At 41.4% G+C, this 22,591-nt stretch overlaps 1 protein-coding gene across 2 annotated transcripts in view; it reads left to right on the forward strand.

Moving 5' to 3' along the window:
- The window catches only part of atp8b1 (ATPase phospholipid transporting 8B1), a 41,444-nt gene that overhangs the window by 2,730 nt on the left and 16,123 nt on the right, over positions 1-22,591 (forward strand). For both annotated transcript variants that reach the window (XM_079523580.1, XM_079523581.1), the window contains exons 2-11: positions 10,756-10,939; positions 11,484-11,581; positions 14,661-14,774; positions 15,561-15,659; positions 15,833-15,894; positions 16,849-16,921; positions 17,219-17,289; positions 18,304-18,386; positions 21,761-21,919; positions 22,044-22,132. In XM_079523580.1, the coding sequence (XP_079379706.1) occupies positions 10,774-10,939; positions 11,484-11,581; positions 14,661-14,774; positions 15,561-15,659; positions 15,833-15,894; positions 16,849-16,921; positions 17,219-17,289; positions 18,304-18,386; positions 21,761-21,919; positions 22,044-22,132 (1,014 nt within the window). In that variant the 5' untranslated portion in view covers positions 10,756-10,773. The remainder of the gene's footprint in view (positions 1-10,755; positions 10,940-11,483; positions 11,582-14,660; positions 14,775-15,560; positions 15,660-15,832; positions 15,895-16,848; positions 16,922-17,218; positions 17,290-18,303; positions 18,387-21,760; positions 21,920-22,043; positions 22,133-22,591) is intronic.

A 22,591-nucleotide genomic window follows, 5' to 3' on the forward strand; every position in this document is an offset into this window, starting at 1 on the left:
TGGGGTCATGATTTGTTCAAAAATCTATTCTCATTTAAAACATATACACATATTGTTTCCACCATGTGTAGTGTAGTTATTTCAAACAGCTCAAACAAAAATTATAAATGGCAGACGCTAGTAAACGCACGCGCTCTTCTAAATGGCTCGCCCCATATTGGGAACCATGCAATAACAACCTAAAGACCACAACGAATAGAACCCATATTGCTGGCAGTGTCCCTACCTACTGTAGTCTGTATTATGCTATGATCTAGCTTTTCCAACACTAGGGAATGGCAAAGTCACTGTTTGCTCTTGGAATGAGCCCATTGTGTGGCTGTGTGGGAGATAATTGACCTCATTGAGTGGCACCCTGTAGCTAAGCACGGTCGGTGTTCATTCAATTTAATAATAAGACTGTCTAAACGTGTGTGTGTGTGTGTGTGTGTGTGTGTGTGTGTGTGTGTGTGTGTGTGTGTGTGTGTGTGTGTGTGTGTGTGTGTGTGTGTGTGTGTGTGTGTGTGTGTGTGTGTGTGTGTGTGTGTGTGTGTGTGTGTGTGTGTGTGTGTGTGTGTGTGTGTGTGTGTGTGTGTGTGTGTGTGTGTGTGTGTGTGTGTGTGTGTGTGTGTGTGTGTGTGTGTGTGTGTGTGTGTGTGTGAGAAAACCAAGTGACCTGTTTATCTGTGGCCAAACTTAGAGAAACAACGGCTTGAAATGAATATTTCCCCCCATCTGTTTGAGAAATCTGGTATTTACTGTAAATGCTAGAAGACGTCTGATTAGAGCTAACCCCACCCTGTATGTCTCTGTCCGTTGTTAAAACCCTAACATCTGACACGATGTGATTGAACTGGTGAATTTCTTTAAAAGACGCATATATGTGGCTACGCCCCTGGTGTATGTTTGTGTTGTGATTTGACATCTGGAGTTGTTCTGAGATGAGCTGTTTTCATTTGCTATTCTCTTTTCTTGGACTTCTGAACTGATCTAAAAAAATCTGTAATTTTTTAAATTAAAATATCAATATAGAGTAAAAAGCAAGAAAACATATAAATCTCTTTGATTTGCTACTAGTAAGCCATTTTTAGGGAGCTGATGTATCCATAGCTTACAATTGTGTAGCTAATCAAACAAAAGCATTTTTTAAATTTACTTTTTATTATTATTATTATTTTACAATGTTAACAGACTCAAAAGTTCAAAACTGGCTTAAGCACTATGAACTTGGCAAATTAAGTCGCCTTTCTTTGGCATTGTAACTGGCCTCACCCTCCTGGACCATTGTTTTCATTAAAGCCATATTAAATATTGATTGGTGATGGCACCCCGGTGGGAGGCATGCCCTCGTGGGTTCATGAGCTCCAGTTACAAGACATAGACTAACACATTTTAAAATGCCCAGTATTGATTTAACTCTGAGACTTAATGTAACCTAAATGGAACGTTAGTTAATAATAATGGCCAAGGGGGGGGAAATTCTTTATTTCTCCAATTTCTTAACATTGCGTTGTGAGGCGACAGACCCTCCCCCCTATCCCTCATCCCCCACCCCCCTCCCTCCTCTTCTCATATTACAGCTCAAGCAGTCAGGTATGCTATTGTCAGTCCTCTCTGTTGACTCCTTCTTTTGTTTTACCTTTTTGGGAGCTCTTTTCTTTTTAATTGAGGATTTCATTGTAGGCAATTATACACCTACCTACAAGCAAGTCATTGTGATTCAAATGGCATAGGACAAATGAAAATGACTGCAGTCAGATTCCTGAAGGAGATCTGACTGCGGTCTCTCCCCTGTGCCCCTCCCTGCTTCTTTTTCCGTGTTGCTGTGGGGTCAGGCTGTCGGCCCAGGCCAGCCACACAAACCTGTTTTTCGGACCATCTTCATAGACTAGTTCTACCAAAAAACATGTGATTTGTACAAAGTAAATCTGTGTAATTGTCTCGACGCACACACGATTTAAGCCCCTTTTTGGAAATTAATTACATGCCCAAAATAGGGATGTTAGGTTGAAAGTTGTTTGCGACAAAATATAATAGTTTGGCTGGTTTGTTGCTGTGACTGGCCGTTTGAATTTTTGTCTTTGACAAGGAACAAGGAAAAGATATGAGATTTCAATGGATTAACCGTCAGCACAGCAGAAGGCCATGCATACCTTGGCGGTGACAGCACGTAAATGACTTTAGAAGTATGCCGGCTTGTCTGTTGGCTACTAGTACTTTAGGTGTGTTTATTTCCTGGTGTGACACACGTATATTTGGTCTTTGTCTTTCTGTTGCTGCAATGATCACAAACATGTCACAGCAGGGTGGATACCATGACTGCATTTTATTTTTAGCCCACATGACCCCAGTGGGAATTTAACTTGTACCCATATCCATACTAGTATATGTGATTATAGAAAGTTGAAACGGATTGTTCCACAGTGTTGTCATGGGTAGGGTTAGGGTATGAGCATTGTAGTTGCTGCATGGCACTGTGTGTGTTTGTACTGTTACGTATGCTCACCATTTAAACCACAGGTATCCCTGTTGGCCTAGGTTCGTTCAAGCTTCAAAGCCCAACAGAGCGTTACGTCCTGCATGCATCTACTTTACTCTGTCTCTGGGGTGGTTGGAAAGGCAAGCTGGGATATTAGAGATTCAAACATTCAAGAGTCTTTAAAACATCCCAATGGATGTAACAATAAATGATCTTGAATCTTTTCAAGATACTATCTTTATACTGTCCGTTTCAAAATGATGAGTGTCTTAACCATTGTGCCATTGACGTGGATGGGCATTGTTTCAGTGCGAATTTAGGCTTGAGCGTTTTGAAAGTTGGCTGGGTGTTTCCTTTAGTTTAAAAAGGAAAATAATTTACTACATTCTTAAACAAATGCTAGTCTTTTCCTTTGATTTCTCTTGCCCAATTGATGATCTAAGACAGTGGTGCCCCCCCAACTGTAAAAAAAAATCACACCCGTGTGAAGTAAGTGGTGCAACTCCGTGTAGGGGTCCCCGGGGAGGGGAGTTCCAGACCCACAGGAACGCACCCAGGGTGCCGGCCCGATTCCGGCGAGCCGGCCCGCGTCCGAAACGGTTGAGAAATGACAGTTACCGTGTGGGGGTCCCTCTACTGTACCCTCTACTGTACTGTACTGTCACTGTACTATACTGGCACACCCAAAATCACCATATATACAGTTAATATATGCGTGTGTGTTTGTGTGTGTGTTAGGTTGCGCACAGGTGGTGAAAAACAACCATGCTGTTTTCGTGCTACCCAGCCAGCCACCCACCCAGCCAGCCACACACACAGTCACTTAAGGAAGTGGTTGTACCACTTAAAAACTGTACCGAGGAACAGTGTTGTAGTGGTACTTTTAGAAGTGGGGGGACGCCCCATAAGACACGTGCACGCACACATTTGCGTGCACGAGCGCATCACATTTCATTTCAGAGGAACACTGGTGTTTGCGACAACCACACAATTATTATTGCAATATTATTATTATTATTATTATTATTATTGCAATATATATTATTGCAATATCTACTAAGAAACAAAGTTCCGTTTTCTTTGTGCCATTGTGTCATTTCCCAATACAGAGGTGAATTCTGTACCAGACATAATTATTTAATCAAACAAGGCATCCATTTTTAAATGTCCTGCTTTCCCCCACAAACAAAAGTATGAAAAAATAATTAAAATAAACATCTACAGACTAGAGTGATAATCGTGATATTTAGGATTCGAATGTTTTTCTTGAGTTTTTGACTTGCCCTTTGTTGTGCCTTGGCCCTTTGGAACAAAAAGTTTGGAAACCGCTAGACTAAAGGCCCCGTTTTCACTTACGTTGGGGTGAGATAACACACGCAATGCACTCTGTTGCCCATACATAGAGCCCTATGCAATGGAAAACACGGTTTGTTGGTCGCGTCAGTAAACGGTCAAGTTGTCACCAAATGGAAGCATAGGATACGATAAATTATACACAACTATCAGAGCTTGTATACGGTACACTCTGTTCTCTGCTGTAATTCCGATGAGTTTTCGTCTGAATACCAGGGCTGGACTGGGTCAAAATTCTGGGCCCACTGGACAGTGGACATAACCCCAGTCCAGGCCTGATAATCACAGACGAGTTTTCAAAGCAGTGCTTCGAACGATGATGTCCTGTTTAACTTTCAATGTGATCTATCCATGCCGATCATGTTTACGTTTACAACTCGTGCCGGTGGAAGTGTCATCCTCTTTCAAGAAAAAGGGGTCGAGCAGAGGAGGAAAAGCCTTCTTGCTCTCTGCTGCCAAAGGTGACCAGGGGTACTTTTATTGCCTTGCGTGGGATTGGGATTTGCCCCCAGACCGACGGATCACGTAAAAGACAGACTGGAGGGGAGAAATTTCTCTCATCCTCCGTTGCTTTAGTACTTCTTGTGTCGATTACGTTCGACTCTGTAAAGCACAAGGGGGAAGTGATGTGGTTTGCTTTCCTTGTTAAATGTAGGCTTGTAAAGCCCTTGATGTGTACAAATACGGATCCATTTGGTTACATTCGTGCACAATCAGAATTAGAAATGTATTATGTGTAAAAGTGACTAAAAGCTATACAAATAAAGTTGCATTACAGTAAATGGAATGTGTACAAATGTGTGCTTAAGCTTTATAAAATGGGAGTCATTCACAGGAAGATACTCACTGTCCAGGTATTCAGTTCAGTCTATTTATCATCTACTCAGGCAATATGTGAACACCCCAGACACGTTTTAAGTTGCTCGATTTCAGTATTTTGATATTATTTTTAGCTGCCCCGCCCCCTTCCTATACAAACCCAGCAAGCCAAATGACGTCATGATGACGACCTCCGACGACTCCGGTGACGTTCAGGACTAGGCCAGATCACAGCCCATATCTGGGGATGATCTTTACGTAATTTCCAGTCTTCACCAGTTATAGCCAATAATATAGCTTATTCTGGGCCATATCTGACTAGTTATGATAGTTATGATATCCAGGGACGTCCGTCTTAGTGGGCAGAATTTGTGTTGGTTGAAATCAGGTGATATTCTGGGACAGATCTGACTAGTCTTGGTTTGAAAGTGATCTGGCCCCAATCGAGATGTCACTAATTCGTCCAGGTCCTGACTGTGCTTGCTGGGAACCCATTGTAGCTTCAAACTCCATTTTAACCATGATGGATTCATCGAAAACACCCGTCCTTTTTTCTGGTGACTGATACGGCCCTCCTAATACATGTGGTGCCCGTATTTATTTTATTTTATTACTTTTTTCATGTATTTCTTTTAGAAAAATAAAAAGTATCAGGGGAAGAATAAGGCTCCAGTAACAACAATTATAAAAAAATCAATGAAAAGAGTTTGTAGCCTATATAGGAAGGGGGTGGGGCAGCTAAAATGAATATCAAATATCTAAATACTTAGAAATGACCAAGTTTCTTTAAAAGTGAAATATCCCGTTTAATGATAAAATAAGTGTGAACCCACCCACAGTTGTATACAATAGTGCATATTGCATTGCTATTGTGATATTTCAAGTAGGTTTTTTTCACCCTGTAGTAGTAAACCCCACTGTCATTAATTTCTCACCTAAAATGTGTCGCCTAAAACACAACTGCTGACAAAGTCCTTTATTAGCCAAATGGAAGGAAATGTCACAAAAATAATTAAATCAGGTTACTCCATACAGATAAAAATAGCCGTAGCGGCCTCCAGGGAAACGATGCATTATTATGATTTCTGTCTGATTTGTGTAACACAAGATGTCATATTGATTGGGTTTGTGAATCATTGCTCTGGTTTTGGGAAACACGTTTGTGTCAGTCTCGCCTGTGTCAGTCTCGCTGTGATGTGTAGCTCACTGTAAGTGCATCATGGGAACATAAAACTGCCCTGAGGAAAAGCATGGGATTTGGAAGCGTGTGGGAGATTTGCTTCTTGCGTCACTTCAGTCCTTGCATAGGTAAACAGGGTGTGGAAACTGGAAACACAAACACACACACTTTGTAAAAGACACCTACAGTTACAGTATACATGCATTCCTATACTATGACATACACTTATACATGCACAAACGCATTATCCTATCTCACACACGCGCACACACACACTTCAGACACTTGCACAGAATTGTATACATAGAATAGAGGGTATGTGCATGCTTAAAGTGAATTGCACATCGAGTGGCGAATCGAGTGGCAAAGCAACATGCAAAGTGAGTTTAACATTGTTTAACATTGTTTAATGCAATCAGATGGGACTTTTATGTTTGGATGCATGGGTTGTCAAGCCCAGAAAGTAGTTTTTTGCCACTCAGTAGGCATTCCTGCATAACTTCTCCTCTATAGGCTACAACTCTGTACATGATATTACATACACTTACATGGATTTCAGAAGGTTCTCGGTTCAATCCCCGCCCACCTGGTTGCGTGTTGACGTGCCCTTGAGCAAGACACCTATTCCCTAAAAGCTCCCAATGGGCAGGTTGGTGCCTTGCATCATTGCCTCCACTGCTGGTGTGTGAATGAATGTAATGTACATTTTAAGGTACTTTGGAGAAAAGCATTATATAAAATGCACTATTGCATTATTTATTTATTTGACAGGGACAAAGCTTATTAATCAACATGTCAGTTTTCACATCAATGTAAATGGGCCAGAGTTAGCCAAAGCTAAATTTCATCTGTAGTCCCTGGACAGGCTCTTAAGAAATGAATGATAAAAAGAAGACATAGTGTAGTGCACCCAACACTATGTCCATACAAAAGCACAATACAAAACAGATAAAAGAAAGACATAGTGTAGTGTGCCAGCACACAACACCATGCGTTGATGCCATGTGTGCATATGTGCCAGCACCCAACACCATGTCCAGACGAAAACACAGTACAATACAGGAACAGATCAACATGGTACAGGGGACAGAACAACAGCAAAGTGGAGTGAGAAATGACACCGGTTGTAAATACTAAATAGTGCTGATAGTTACTCATGATTACAGATTTGAATCGTTTTTAGCCACCTTTTCAGGTTGAGTTTGAAGGTCAGATAGTTGGATTTACCCAGTTATTCCACATATTACCCAATACCCATCCTACTACGGTTAATGCTGTAAGCATTCTTACAGAGCAACTTGGGAACTGGAACATGATCCTCATATAGTGTAAAGACATACTTATTACATTGATGAAGGATTATGTCTTCTAAGTACAGCATATAAGAGCAAATGTATCAAGCTCTGAATAAAAACCATTCCTATTTTCTCCCCATCCCAGACCTACTGATACAAATAAGAGATGATATACTAGAAAATAAATGAATAATGTTAATTAAACCGAATACTGATCAATTAATACATAAAAACAGAAATGAGAAATACATATACATAGTCTCTATAAGGTGACCAGAAGAGCTATAGGTGTGCGTTAGGCCCCCACTGTGTAAGTATCACTGACACATGGTTGGCTGCTTTGCCCAGCAGTGAGGATTCTGAGGAAGCATCTCTTATGATTTGCTTCCTTCTACTTCCTGTTTTACTATATTTTTATTAAGTTTGTTTTGAACCATAAACTGTTCATGATTTCTGTTGTGTGTTTGTTGTTGGCAAAATGTTGGTTTGTTTGTCTGAAAAGCAGGTTTTGTCTGACAACTGAAGCCTTGATGGAGGTTTGTCTGCCAATGGGTGTCTCAATGTGGACACTGTATTGCTACCATTGATGCTGAGAGGGTTAAGGCTAGGACACTATGGTGTTTGGTCAACCTGGTCTTATGTTGCCTTGTCTGGTGGTGGTGGTGGTATTTTTAGAAACCATTCTAATGAAACTAACCAGACATGCTAATTGCCCCCTCTAGTGTGTTAAACATTTACACGTCCAGACCTGGCTCAGTTTGGCAAGCTGGCGTGTGTGTGTGTGATTCTCTAGTTCTGTGTGTTGGCACTAGTAACAACTACATCTCTAGTGTTCTCAGTCTGTGATGTCAGTCATCTTCCCATTTGACCAATTTGTCCTCGCTGACTTCCAGTTAAGATTTAAAAAGTAAAATATAAACTATAGTAAGCCATATTCTCCCATGGCCTACTGCCGGCATGCAGAAGACAATTAGTGCTGCTGATTGGTCCAGTGGATTGTGAAATTAGCCCCTGGCAGACAGACACACCCAAAAATAGACAGACTGACCCTTTTCTAGATGGCTTGGCCCCTACAGTGCCATGCCATGAGGAATGTGCCACACCTCTCTGACTTTTGAATATTGATTGAATAGTTTATTAGCTAGAAATGTAAAACAGCAGTACAGTCAAAGTTTGGTATAAAAGGGATAGCATAATAGCACAAAAAAAAGACCTTGAGGGCAAAGCTGCATTTACAATTTTGAATGTCAATCCCATTTTCAATTGCTAACTGTCTTCTACCCGGAGCCAACCTACGCTAGCAAAATGGGTTGAAATGAGGTGGGTCATGGACCCCAGGCTGAGAAGTAGTCAAATTGATTTGTTTAGAGAGGTTTGAAGCTTACATTGGGATGTTGGAGAACCAAGCATAGTCAAAGGAGGGCTCTGGAAAGAGTCAACTCAAAAGACATACTGTAATAGTGGGAAGTCACATGTTGAATCCGTCATTTAAACTGTAAGTGCTCCAGTGGAGCTTGTTGGTGTGCAACAGTGGAATTCAATCAATTCCGACATTGTTTTTATCTTTTTAATACAGTTAGTAAAAATACCCAACATAATCTGTAGTTGCAGCCCTACTGGGAGCTGGCATGGGACTCTCACTCTCTTGATTGTACTGGGCAGCTCCTGGCCAACAGTAAAATACTGTGGTTGTACTGAACTGGGAAGCTCCCTGGTGTGAGTATGTGTAATAAAATCAGGAAAATGGCATCTACGACCAGACAGAATGAAGTCAACCGGCCTAGACGAGGTCAAATGAATTTGTCCCACATACACAACAGCCGCATGCAACACACACACACACACACACACACACACTTCCTCAATGGCACTTTAGCTGCATTGCTAGGGTACTGCAGATGTAATTCCAGTCACTGACACAGCTGGGGAACAAACGGCTTCACTTTCAGTTACCGGTTGTCACCCCAGTACCTTGAGACTCAGTCTAGGGTCAAAGTATATAGTGAGGTAATTTCCTCTTAGAAGTGCACTGTTGTGGTGTGTGACTCCTGAAGAGCCCTGTCGCTCATGCTGACTTCATTGCTACTGGTGGATGACTAAGCGTTTTTTAAAGGAAAAAGCTGATGCTCCATCCTCTTTGTTTCTTAATATTTCCTCTTCCTTCCACCTTCTTTTCTTTCGCATTCATGCTCCTCGGAGGGAGGATTAACTCCCCTACTTATTTTGGTGCTGGCCTCATGCCTTTCCTGTAGCGCCACACGCAAATCCAATGAATGCACCTTGTATATCTTGCTGTTTGCAGCAGTGTTGATTTCGTCGACTAAAACTAAGACGAAAAATGTTCGACTACCTTTTTTCACTGAGGAAAACTAAATGAAAACTAAGCTGTGATGACTAAGACTAAATATACTGACAACAAATAAAAACTAGACTAAAATGTTAGGAAGGCTCTAGTCTAGTGGACAAGAGATCCAGTATAAGTAATTTTACAATTAGGTGCATGCTGAAAATAGCCGATCTACAAGTCCACAACGTGTTGCGCTGCGACGCGTTGTGGGCTTGTCGATCAGCTACTTTCAGCAAGTGGAAAAAACTCATTACGACGGCATCAAGGCCCGCCAAAATACATTTTGTTCGGCTAAATCAACTGTAGATTTAGTCGACTAAAATCTTATGATATTTAGTAGACTAACACTGAAACATTTCAGGTGACTAAAATGTGACTAAAACTAAATTAAGTTTTATTCCAAAGACTATGACTAAAACTAAGATAGAAATTTGCTGCCAAAAACAACACTGGTTTGCAGTACCTGTTGATCTGTCAGTGCTCTAGAAATAATTAGTTAAATATACTCCCTCTCCCCATTTAAAATATGCCTTTTAAAACATTTACAAGTCAGAGCCCATGGCTCTAAAATGGCTATAACAGTCATTCAAAAGAAGCAATTATTGTAGAGCTCTGGGTCGTGGATGCTGCAAATTGGCAATACAACTCACCATGTTCTCTTATAGAATACAGTAGTATGGTTGTTGTTTTTTTGTCTTTTTCTTTGTCTGCCCACTCTTTCTTCTTTTTCTCCTTCTGAAATGTACACTCTGAAGCGATATTGCCCTTTGCCCCTGTTAAGTGTTGACCTGATGCCATATGTAGTCCTGAAGAAAGCAAGGATGTTACAGAGACACTGGAGATGGAGTCACTTGGAGGGGGGAGGGAGGGAAGAGGGGTGAAAAAAAAATCCTGGGAACTGCACTTGTGTCCTATGTATACATAGAAATGCTGTTATTCTACTGCTTTTTCCAAATAAAATAAATATTATAAAAAAAAAAGAATACAGTAGTATGAACATTTTCTCTTATTTTGTTGATGAGAAAAAAAGGAATTAAACATTGCTGCTGACTGAAATTGACTTTGTTTTTATATTCGTGGCATGAAGAGGAAATGTCGGTGCATGGTTCAAATTATGAATACCAACTTCTACCATTGTTGCAACAGCTTTTAGCCTGCATTTATTGAACAAGTAGTACATATTACATTATGATTACAATATGAAGAATTGATGATCACCCCAGTTAACTACATTATGATTACAATATGAAGAATTGATGATCACCCCAGTTAACATGTTAATTGTCCTCTGTCCTTGTTCCAGGTGACTTCGGGTGTGACCATGAGTCGAGTGCGTACAGAGTCCCAGGGTTCCCTGGGACCCGACGATGAGGTCATGCCATACAGTGACGATGAGACGGACGACGAGTTGGATCCCGGCTCCGATGGAGAGACGCAGGGGTCTCTAGGACCCCCAGGAGCCCCAGGAGCCGCTGCAGCGTCCAGTGGTCAGTTGATGGCAGATATTGTTAAGATTATAGTGTTGGTGGTGATGGCAGGGCAGTACTAGAAACTGTACTGTAGTAGTTGTGGTGGTCATACATCCTAAACAGAAAATTTAGAATGATGATGGTGGTTGTAGTTAGTAGGTGGTGGTGAAACCCAAACACTCACAGAATCATCAAATATCGTATCCATCCCGACCACAGACTGTCTTCAGATGCTGTTAATTTTTGCCATTGCCATTCATTATCAATGGCATTTACTATTTGTGTTGGGATGATGATGTTAAACTGGCCATTTATTATCAATGACATTTAATGTTTGTGTTAGGACAAAGTTTGTGTTTACACGCACCCTCAAAGCTGGACATAGGAGGGGCTAGCGCCCCTCAAAAATAGGCTTGGGAAACGCTAATAACCCACCAATGACTGACCGTTAAGTGGAACTTCAATGCAGTTGTAGTAGTTGTAATAGTAGTACTATAATATGTTTTTTTTTAGATGGACTAATAACTAAGCCAGAGCCAATTCTTTGCTTTGTGTGTTTCAGAGATGGCCTGGAAAGTGAAGGCCAATGACCGTGCTTTCCTCCAGCTCCCCGAGTTCCAGATGAAAACCTTTCTGTGTTTCAAGAAGAGCAAGTACTCTGTAAGTGCACCATTGAAAAGTACTAGAGCGTTGGCCTACTTGGAACTATGCAAGTTGGAAATGGATGCCCCACCCAGTTATTATGTCCGTAGTCTGGGCAGTGTCCCTTTTATGCCCATATATGGAGTTCTTTGTCAGGCATGCCCAAATATGGAGTCTATATTTGATGTCGGATATATAGATGTCAGAACATATTTTTGATGTCAGAACAGGCCAGTTCCATATATGGAGTCTGGGCAGGGGCCGTGTCCAGAGCCCGGGCAGAGGCCTTTGTGATGGTTCTGGACAACCGTGGGTCAGACCGACTCGACACTGGGCATTGCACTCCCTGTGGCGGTGTGGAACGCGTGTGTCGAATTTGAAGTCGGCGGGGCAAACGGTTTTCGAGTTACGTGGAAGACAGACAGACAGAGACTTGCCGCATTTATAGATACTAGACATGTACGTGCCTGCCGGCCACCGGCCTACTTGAGAACGATGCAACTTTGGAACCTAATAATACCTGTTGTCAACTTGTCATAGCAGGGAGGCATACTATGGTCTGACGGAGCAAGGTACACCAAAGTAGCCTGGCTAATAAGCCAGACTAATATCACACAACACTGTCGCGGTATATCAGTCTGGGCTGGCTCCACTTGGATTTCATTTCCCGGGGAACATTTTCGCTTTGACGCAATTGGTCAGAGCTACTGTCAGTCAAAAGTCTCAAGCATTGAACGTCACTGTACCAAAGCCCGCCTATATTGCATACCGTGTCCCGATTGGTCCGACCTGTTCTCTGCTGTAGGAAAGAGGCGTGCTACTGAGCCTCGCCAGACCGTAATCCGCTGGTAGGAAACTTTTTTTTGCCAACGGCTGATTCGGTCTGGTTTATTAACCAGGCTAACACCAAAGGGCAAGTCAAAACCTCAAGGAAAACATTCAAACTGACTGTGAAAAGTGGACTGGTTAGGTAATCAATTGTCAGGTGTGGGGTTCCATGGCAATCAATTGGCTGAGGCAGAGGCTGGAAATTGCACAGGTGAGGGGATTTAGGCTGATTAGGCCCACTGGCAGAGCCTGAGCAGAGCCTTTTGTGGTGGTTTCAATATTTCAATATTCAATCTGTTCTCATGCGTCTCATCAAATAAACCGTCTCATCAAATAAACCATACTGTAGGTCAGGTCAACACCAGTATACACCTTATCATCACAGGTGGTAGAACCTGTTCTGAGGCTTTAGACGGAATGGAATCACCAAGTTACCAATATTTACTGATAACACAGTGAGCAGTTCCCCTTTTTTAGTAGTGCTTTCAATGTTGGTGTCCATTGTAATGGTCAAATTCGGCTTAGTACCCCAGCCCTGCAGGAAATCATCATGTCATCTATGCATGCAGACAGATATTTTTGCAGTTTAATGTCTTGGGCCTATTATTCTATCGATACCACATCTGCAGTTTTATTGAGACCTGTTACCTGTGAAATATAAAGGATTAGATGAGTGGGTGGGGAGTCTGTTGTGGGGCTGGTGGGTGAGGTTTAGTCGGGTGAATAGCAGGGATACACATATGTACATATCAATTATCTGTACCTTTTTTGTGTAAATAACTCAAAGAAAGGAAATATTTGTAGCGCAAATGAATAGCTAATGGAGGTTGCAGAATGCAGATAATGTCAGTGACAGATGGAGGAAGAGAAGAAGATAAATCATTAACCAATAACCATGCGGTGAGCGCTCGCAATTCTGAATGGATGTACTCATTATGCACATCATGAGTAGTAGATGGTTACTAGTAGGAAAACATGAGACACAATATAGTAATTTTATGTTGTGGTGTGATCAGCAACATGCACACAAAACTGGGTAAATGGTATTCACATAGAAAATGGATTTAGTTTGTCTGATCTGATGCTTCTATTCAGAATGACTTGCAGTCAGTCGGCAAGGAGGGGTAAGGGGTTCAGTGAGAACTTAAGGTACCTGTAGGGCTATATTGGGCTTTTCACCCATCACTGTGTGTGAGTTTCTGCCAATCTCTTTTGATTACAAAAAGCATCATCATTTGATTCAGTGATATTATTCAAGGATGGGCATTTACCTCTAACTTTGCCTTGAACAGACGTGTGTGCTGTAGGGTTTTTGTTTAGTGGTGTTCTGATGCAACTTCTCCCGGGGGCGTTGTAAGAAGATATAGCTCTGTTGAACTGACCTGTTTCTGTGTTTGACACACTAGACAATTTTCAAGAGAGACACACACACACACACACACACACACACACACACACCCCCCCCTAAAATGGAACTTTCCATGTGCACTCATTTACATAAACAAGAGCCACACAATGGCACTGGAAGACCTAGGGGTGAGAGACAGAGAAAGGCTGAGGGAGAAGGAGACGGAAGGAAAGCACAACTGTAGTAGTACTATTTGGGAGTATCATTATATGCAACTAAAATAAGTTTATTATGACCAGTAAGACGCCTTAATATAGGCGAGGAGCGACCGCAGGGCTGAGCCACTCTCCTGGAATAATGTGACTTCATTATGTCAACACTCTCATAGAAGTTTCATTTTAAATTGTCTCATATAAGCATTGTGGTCCAAAAATAAATAAACTGTCTCAGCGATAGTGTCAGGGAGTTGTCTCTGTGTCGTCAGTGATATTTGATAGCGTCTGTTTATAGCAAAATTTGTAATACTTCGACGGCAGTAACATTATATGTGTGAACATGCGAGTGAGAGAGTGTGTGTGTGTGTGTGTGTGTGTGTGTGTGTGTGTGTGTGTGTGTGTGTGTGTGTGTGTGTGTGTGTGTGTGTGTGTGTGTGTGTGTGTGTGTGTGTGTGTGTGTGTGTGTGTGTGTGTGTGTGTGTGTGTGTGTGTGTGTGTGTGTGTGTGTGTGTGTGTGTGTGTGTGTGTGTGTGTGTGTGTGTGTCCACCACCACAGAGTCTAGGGGTTCAAATCTACCGCAGCGCAGGTTTAGGGATAAGGGTGGCGCAAGATGGAGCCCTGTGTGTTCGCCTGTCTGTATGTGTCAACACAGTAGACGTGTGTTCATGTATGTTCTGTGTTTTCTTTCCTTCTTTTTCTCTGTAGGGAAATGGCATCAAAACATACAAATACAACGCTCTGACCTTCCTCCCTTTCAACCTGTACGAGCAGTTCAAGAGAGCAGCCAATCTCTACTTCCTGATCTTGCTCATCTTACAGGTACAGAGTACACACACAGTCTTATAGAAACACAAGTACATGCAGTACTATGCAGAGACTGGTGCATATACAGTATGTAAGGTACATACAGTATATACAGTATATACAGTATGTAAGGTACATCTGTATAGTTTGCTTTATAAACCACAGTAAAACCTGTCCTACCATTTAGAAGTTGGTATTTGAAAGAGACCAACTATTCATTTAAAGTATTTTGGATCACAGCCAATAAGCAGGAGGGGCACTTAGTGCTGACTGAAGATTGAACGGATTTGCATTGTATTTACCTGCAGCATGGCTGTGATGTAAAGTGGTGGTACATAGTTGTGACTGTGAGTCCTCTATAGATGGTTCAAAACTGACAATTAGCCTACAACAATGAACAACATCCAACCTGTATGTTCTTATGTTCTCTTCCTAGACATAAAAAAACTAGTTTGTTGCTTAGCTAGCTCGCTAGATATACAATATATAATACTGTTAAGTTATTATACCTGGTGTAAACTTGTGATGTGACGAACTGAAGATGAAGCCCAACATCTCCTAATATGTTTGTGTGTCCCAATAGTGCATCACTATTTCTGTCTATTTAGTGACTTTTTTTCCCCCCACTATTTCTGTCAATTTAGTAACTAATATGTATTAAACTAAAAACAATAACACATGTTATTATAATTAATGAAACACAAGGACATTCACAAATGAATGCTTTTGTAATGATTACAACAATGTAACAGTAAGTTAGACATAAACTAACATCTCCCCTTTCGGATGTGTCTGTTTCAGATCATACCAGAGATCACGACACTGCCCTGGTACACGACACTGGTTCCACTGGTACTGGTCCTGGGAATCACAGCCATTAAAGACCTAGTAGATGACCTGGTAAGAGTGTGTGTGTGTGTGTGTGTGTGTGTGTGTGTGTGTGTGAAATCTGAGTTTAACCACAGTGCACGAGCAGACAGTGACCACTTTGAAATATGTAATTTAAATGGCACTATGGTCATTGTTTGACATACATCTGTCCCTATGTGCTTCTTTCTCTCTCCGTCACTCAGGCACGTCACAGGATGGACAAGGAGATCAACAATCGGAAATGTGAAGTCCTTCTAGATGGCAGGTAGTAGAAGATGCATACATTTTTAGTGTTCTACTACTTGCGTTTCTTGCTCATGCTTAATTGATTTAGCTTTTATTATCAATCTTTCAGCCTTTGTTTTTGTCATTTGAGACAAAATCCAAAAGGGAAGCACGCACATCTCAGAAAATGTTGACGGGCGCTGAACAAAAATATACATACAGAAAGAAGGTAGGATGTCCGCACACCGTATCTTGAGCTCCCAATAATTTTGAAGACCCGGAAGGGTCGAAACGTTGATTCTGCTCTTCTAAATAAACGTATTGGAGCTCAAGATACGGTGTGCGGACATCCTATCTTCTTTCATTTTTGTCATTGTCAGGCAAAATCTTAAATACTTACATTCCGCATTCATACAGCCTAGACTAGTCTACACTATGTTTCATCTTTGAAGATTTCAGTAAAAGGTTCAACTAGGGCTGATATCTGATATGCAAAATCCCAGACGATATCTAGTGCCTTATCACAATATCGATATAATATTGATATATTGCCAAGCCTACTGTGCCCTTCTCACTAGAGCAGTATAGTTGAGCTATATAGGGTATCTGCAGACCTGGAGCAGGCAGATCTATACGTCCCATGCAATTTCATGAACCAGGCTGGAAACGAACACATTTAAACATTAATAATGCAATCTATAGATGTTGATTGAGTTTTTGTGAATGAAAGCACGCCTTTTATGTTGGTGCTCCCCCGGTCCTGACATTGAGTGAAACCAAAAGAGCATTCCCTCGGCCGCTGGCTCATCGGCAGGTTGCCTGGGCCAGAGATTTGCCTGTGTTTCCGGTCAACGGATGCCCCCTTTAGTTGAGAGGCATTTCATTTATCATAGTATTGCTAAAGGATTTGTATGAATTAATTGTAACCTATCATAAACTGCATTATGATATTTGATATATGGGAACTTAACATGCATATTGTTCTCCTTGTCAGGTTTCAAGAGTGTAAATGGATGAACATTGAAGTTGGGGATGTGGTTCGTCTAAAGAAAAATGATTTTGTCCCGGTAAGTTTATACTATATATTATAGTGTCTGGTGAAAATAGCCAATCTGCACACTCACAACATGTACAGTATCTAGACGTGATGCATCATTTCAACCCTAATGGTGTGTGTGTGTGTGTGTGTGTGTGTGTGTGTGTGTGTGTGTGTGTGTGTGTGTGTGTGTGTGTGTGTGTGTGTGTGTGTGTGTGTGTGTGTGTGTGTGTGTGTGTGTGTGTGTGTGTGTGTGTGTGTGTGTGTGTGTGTGGGGTGTGGGGTGTGGGGTGTGGGGTGTGTGGTGTGTGTGTGTGTCCTCCTCTAGGCTGACATCCTTATGTTATCCAGTACCAACCCCAACAGTCTGGCGTACGTAGAGACGGCTGAGCTCGACGGGTAAGATGTTTTTACTGACTTGCACTTGCTCTCCTCACTCACATGAAACCTAGTGTTCGTACTCTGTAACGAACAAGCCCTGTTTGTTTTGTTGTAGTACAAATAGCGAAAGTAGTCGATCTACATGCTCACAACATATACAATGTTGTAGATCTGATACTGATCTACATGCTCACAACATATACAATGTTGTAGATTGTAGATCTGCTACTGATCTACATGCTCACAACATATACAATGTTGTAGATTGTAGATCTGATACTGATCTACATGCTCACAACATATACAATGTTGTAGAGTAGATTGTAGATCTGCTACTGATCTACAAGCTCACAAGATCATATCACCGCAGTGTTCTCCTTTTTCCACTTTTTTTTATAATAATTTTTATCCCACGATTTTGCAACCCATTTTTTCACCCAGTGTCAAATTATCTAATGTAATCCTGGGCGCTACACTTCCTCTGCCAACCTGGGGGGTAGCGGACAGACCTCATGCAGACATCATGCTTCCTTCTATGCATGAGGAGTCCAAGCTGCTTCTTTTCAGCTATTCAGCTTTTGAGCTGTCAGCTATTTGAGCTGTCAGTTTCTAAAGTCTTGGGTCAATACTTACTCCTTGAAATTGATAAGACGTGCGTGTGTGTGTGTGTGTGTGTGTTTATGGTAAGATGGTTCCAGTAAGCCATTACCTAACCCAGCCCTGTAGCCAGTCCGGCCAAATTCTCTGATGAAATGGTAAACGCCTGTAAATCAAATAGTGCTTAATTCCAGTGTTACTAAAGGAAGGGACTGAGACACGGAATCATTTTGTATTTGTTGTTCATATTTTTCTTATTTTCAACAAAGGCCTGGGAAGGATCTCAGGAAATGACCATAACAGTTAATCTAAAGTTACTACATGTCACCTTTTTATTATTTTATTATATTTATTATTCATTGTGTCTTGATTGCTAATGTACTGTACTTGTTGTCCCAATAACAATCCTCTGTATTGTGCTGCATGTCTTACCAGAGAGACTAATTTGAAGTTTAAGATGGGTCTGAGAGTGACAGATGAACGACTACAAGAGGAGAGCCAACTAGCACGCTATGACGGTAAACACATCTTCGCTGCTTAATAACCATTCATATATCATTTCAGATATTCTGTGATCTGTCACTTTTGATCATATTTAACACATTATGTATCACAGTAGCCTACATACAGTGTTGTAGTGGGCTGCAGGCATTGTCCTCAGTGTATGTGTGACTGACAACTTGTCATAATATACTGTTCACTGTAGAACAGTGGTTCTCAAAGTGTGGTCCAGGGTTCCTTGAGTAGGCGTGCAAAAGGACCCTTAAGGTGGTTGCACACTGGACGCGTTTTTTCGGAAAACCGATGGGAAAAACGCTGCGTCAAGTGTGCAGGGACCTTTACAGGTCTCTGAGAGTTATACCCATAGAGCTGTAGGGCTCCTTGAAATGAAGGAGCAGCTTTGATTGATTGATTGAATACTTTATTAGTCAAAAATGTAAACAGCACAGAAGTACAGTACAGAAAAACACGTGGGCTGAAATGATAACACAATAAAGCAATGGCGACAGGTGGATCTTTGCCTAGGTAGTGCTACACCAAAGATTAAGCCAACAATAACATATATTATGTTAGTTTATTTTGATAGGCCCTGCCCTAGGCTACTAGTCATTCAGAATCATTTGTGAAACACAGACATAACTAATGGCATGTCTGAGCAAAAGTTTTCTTTAAGTACTACACCTTTTTGTACTTGTAGGCTAATAATAAAATACTGCTGTATTGACCATTCACTGCAATAACAAGTTAACAACAGACAAACAAGAAAAACAGAATATCTACATAATTACACGGTGCCGGAGATAAGATATTTAAGGTGTGAAACTGTGAATGAGTGTCTGCAGTGGAGCTTCAGTGCATACTGTAGCACTACACCCCTGCCTACAGTACATTCACAACTACCATATTTAGCAGAACTATCGCATGATTCTGTTCTGTATGGATTCATTACAGTCACCATCTACTGCGTGATTGCACACACTCACTGCTACAGGTATCTGCTGCTGTAGTATCGGATAACTTGAGATATGGTGTATTTGTGTTGAGATATACAATGTTTGCTTTACATACTGTAATGGTGCTATAATACAGTCCATTAAATTGTTGAAGGGATTTCTGATGTAGGCCTACTTGGCCTATCTAGGGAGAGCCCACAATGGTACCTGCTGAAACGTTGGTTTCTGTGTTCTGCATCCTATAATAAAGTATTGGCACTTTGGCTACATATTGAGTGAACATACGTGACTCCTCTTTTACAGTATGTATGTGTAACTTTGTAACGCCTCTCTCCTGTATGTAATAGATACTGTATGTCAGTGATTTTGGGGCTTTATTCATAAATTTACTATTTCTGCTATGTGTTGTAAGATGAAGTGTGTAGTGCTTAAGTCTTTAAGCCCAATGTGATCATCTATGTGATGATTTCTTTCTCGGCTTCTTGCTCGCTTGATTAGTGTCTGTTGTTGCAAAGATTCTCCCAGATTATCTTCAAGGCCTATTAATAAGTCTCCTTGCTGCAATACATCCCCACCACAACCTACCTTTGATATGTGCTAATGTGCACCTTAAACTTTTCACAGCCTGGGTGCCTCGAGAAAGAATGCATGCCACATAAATACGGCTATAGTCCCTTCCTGCATCTGTCTGGGTTCAGATCCACCCAGAGGCACTTTATTGCATGTGTCACTCCCCCCCCCCCGTCCCCCCCCCCCCCGTCCTTTCCTGTCTATCTGTTTACTGTCCTATCAATTACATCCATTACAACACGTTTGCAGGTAGTCCATTTCATTGTGTGTTCTACTGTTCTTCTAAAAGAGCATGTGTTGTTTAACGAATGAAAACGAGGGTAGTCTCACTCTCATCCCATGATGACTCACCGTTCAACTTGTTGGAACGTTCAACTAAGTGGAATGTAAAGCTGTCTTCAGATAGAACAAATACTGACTGAAATATTCCATGTTGTTTGTAGTCATTCTGTTACAAGTAATCCACCGTGATACATTGAACCGGTATTCATAAATAATACTAGTCGGACACGTCCGTGATGTCCACCATGCGCCAACTCTCCAGGATGGATTTATGATGTAAAAGCCCACATTGTGTGGACAAAATACACAATCAGAGCTACAGATTATTCTCTTGAAAACCTGTAATTCTATAGTACGGCCACGTTACATTGTGTGATACATATTCATTATGATTGTAGGCCTATATGTATCTATGTTATAGTGAGCAGTTCTACAATAGCTGAGGAAGGCTATTGTGCTGAAGCACGTACCTTTACCTTCAAGACTAACCTAGAAAAATGTTACTGTTCCATTCTGATGATCCAAAGGCCATCGCTACCTAAGCGCCCACAGTCCTTATTCCACCAGTGACGGACAAGTTCAACCACTGAAGAGTTTCCTGAATATTGTTTGAACCTGACCAAAGTGAAAGAACCCCCACCCACAATGTATTAGTCAACTACTCCTCCCCAGAGCCATTGAAGGAGAGTTACGACATCTCAGTTCACTTCATGGGGCCAGTCCAATGGCGGCTCCGTGCGGCTATCAGGGTCGGCTATAGCCGAATAGTTACAAAGTCCTGGACCGGAAGTTGACAGAATGCACTAGACTCGGGCAACAGGCCCAGCTTGATCTTAAATCCCTTTATTTTAGATCGCTTTTTAGTAATAGTACAACATAAACCTTACAGAAACTTTAGTTGTCACTGTACTAAACTTTGAAGCAGTTGTCATGTTGCACACATGCCTAAAATTGCTGATATGTGACCACATTTGACTGAGAGACTGCCATTGGATTTTTTTGATTTTTTGTTTTTTCATGTCATATGAAAGCAGGGAATCATAGCTTCAAATTGACATTGGTTGTTCAGTTTGACCCACCAGTTTTGGAGATATGGCGTATAGAGTAATGTCTTGCAGAAAACAGCGAGTTGAGAAAACAGGCTTGAAAGGTTCACTTCTGTGGTCTCTAACATTACACCTAGCTACATGTTTAAGCATTTATTTCATATTTACATGTCGATTTCAGCTCTGACACTTATTTCAGACATGCTCTAGTATGTGAAGAGTCTGCCTGTGCTATTAACTCATTTTGAAAAAATAAATAAATAAATGTTTTTCTCCTCTGGTGAAAAGCTGGAATGTGCGCGATGGCAGGCTCTCAGTCAAATCTGGTCACATATATGTGCCGCTCTCATTGAAAACAATGTATTTAAAACTGCTCCATGTCACTGTCCAGCAGTGCATGAACAGTGCTCGAGCGCCGTTTTCTGCCACCTCAATGACGCCTCAATGACGCCACTCTCCTCTACACCACTCTGCTCCTTTCCTACTCCTCTCCTGTGCTTCCATGTAACACTGTGACTCTCCTCTCCTCGCTGTGTGTAGCTCTGATCCAGTGTGAAGAGCCCAACAACCGTCTGGATAAGTTCATTGGGACCATGCGCTGGAGGAAGGAGCGGTACCCTCTGGATCTGGACCATTTGTTGCTCCGAGGCTGTACGATCAGAAACACGGAAGAATGTCGTGGGTTGGTCATCTTTGCAGGTTCGTTCAGATTAATTAATGGAAGATAAAGTCGAGTACAAAGTAAATCGTTAACATATTTTCTCCATCTTGTTTCATATTTTGCATCGTATTTTCTTATATTTTTTCTTATCATGCTATCTAGGTGCTGACACTAAAATCATGAGGAACGGAGGGAAGACCAGGTTTAAGAGGACAAAAATTGATGAATTGATGAACTACATGGTTTACACGGTAAGTTTTGTCATGCTACAAAGTGACCAATGTAACAATTCTCACAAGTTGAATTTGTTTCCTTCCTCTTGAAGACACCAACGGAACAATGTCTCATCCATTCCTTCCTCTCCTTAATTTAACCCTTCGTCTCCTATTTGCTCCTGTCTTCTTCTCTAAATCCACACATTTATTTTCTTTTTGATTGCTCTCTCTTTTATCGCATCTCTTCTTGTCGTCCAGAATTTGACCCTCTCCTCTGTTGCCTTATCACCCTCATCCTTCCACTCTAATCTTTACCTCCCCTGTCTCTCTTAACCACCTTCCATTCCTGTTTCTCTCTTTCTCCTCCCCTCTGTTTCTCTCAATTTATTCCCTCCATCATTCTCTCTCTACCTTCGATAACGCTTGTATTGACATAACTGTTCATAAACTATTTTTCCAAAGCCATTTATAAATATGTACATGTGTATTATGTGT

This window comes from Electrona antarctica (assembly GCF_951216825.1).
Source record: "Electrona antarctica genome assembly, chromosome: 16".
NCBI lineage: Eukaryota > Metazoa > Chordata > Actinopteri > Myctophiformes > Myctophidae > Electrona > Electrona antarctica.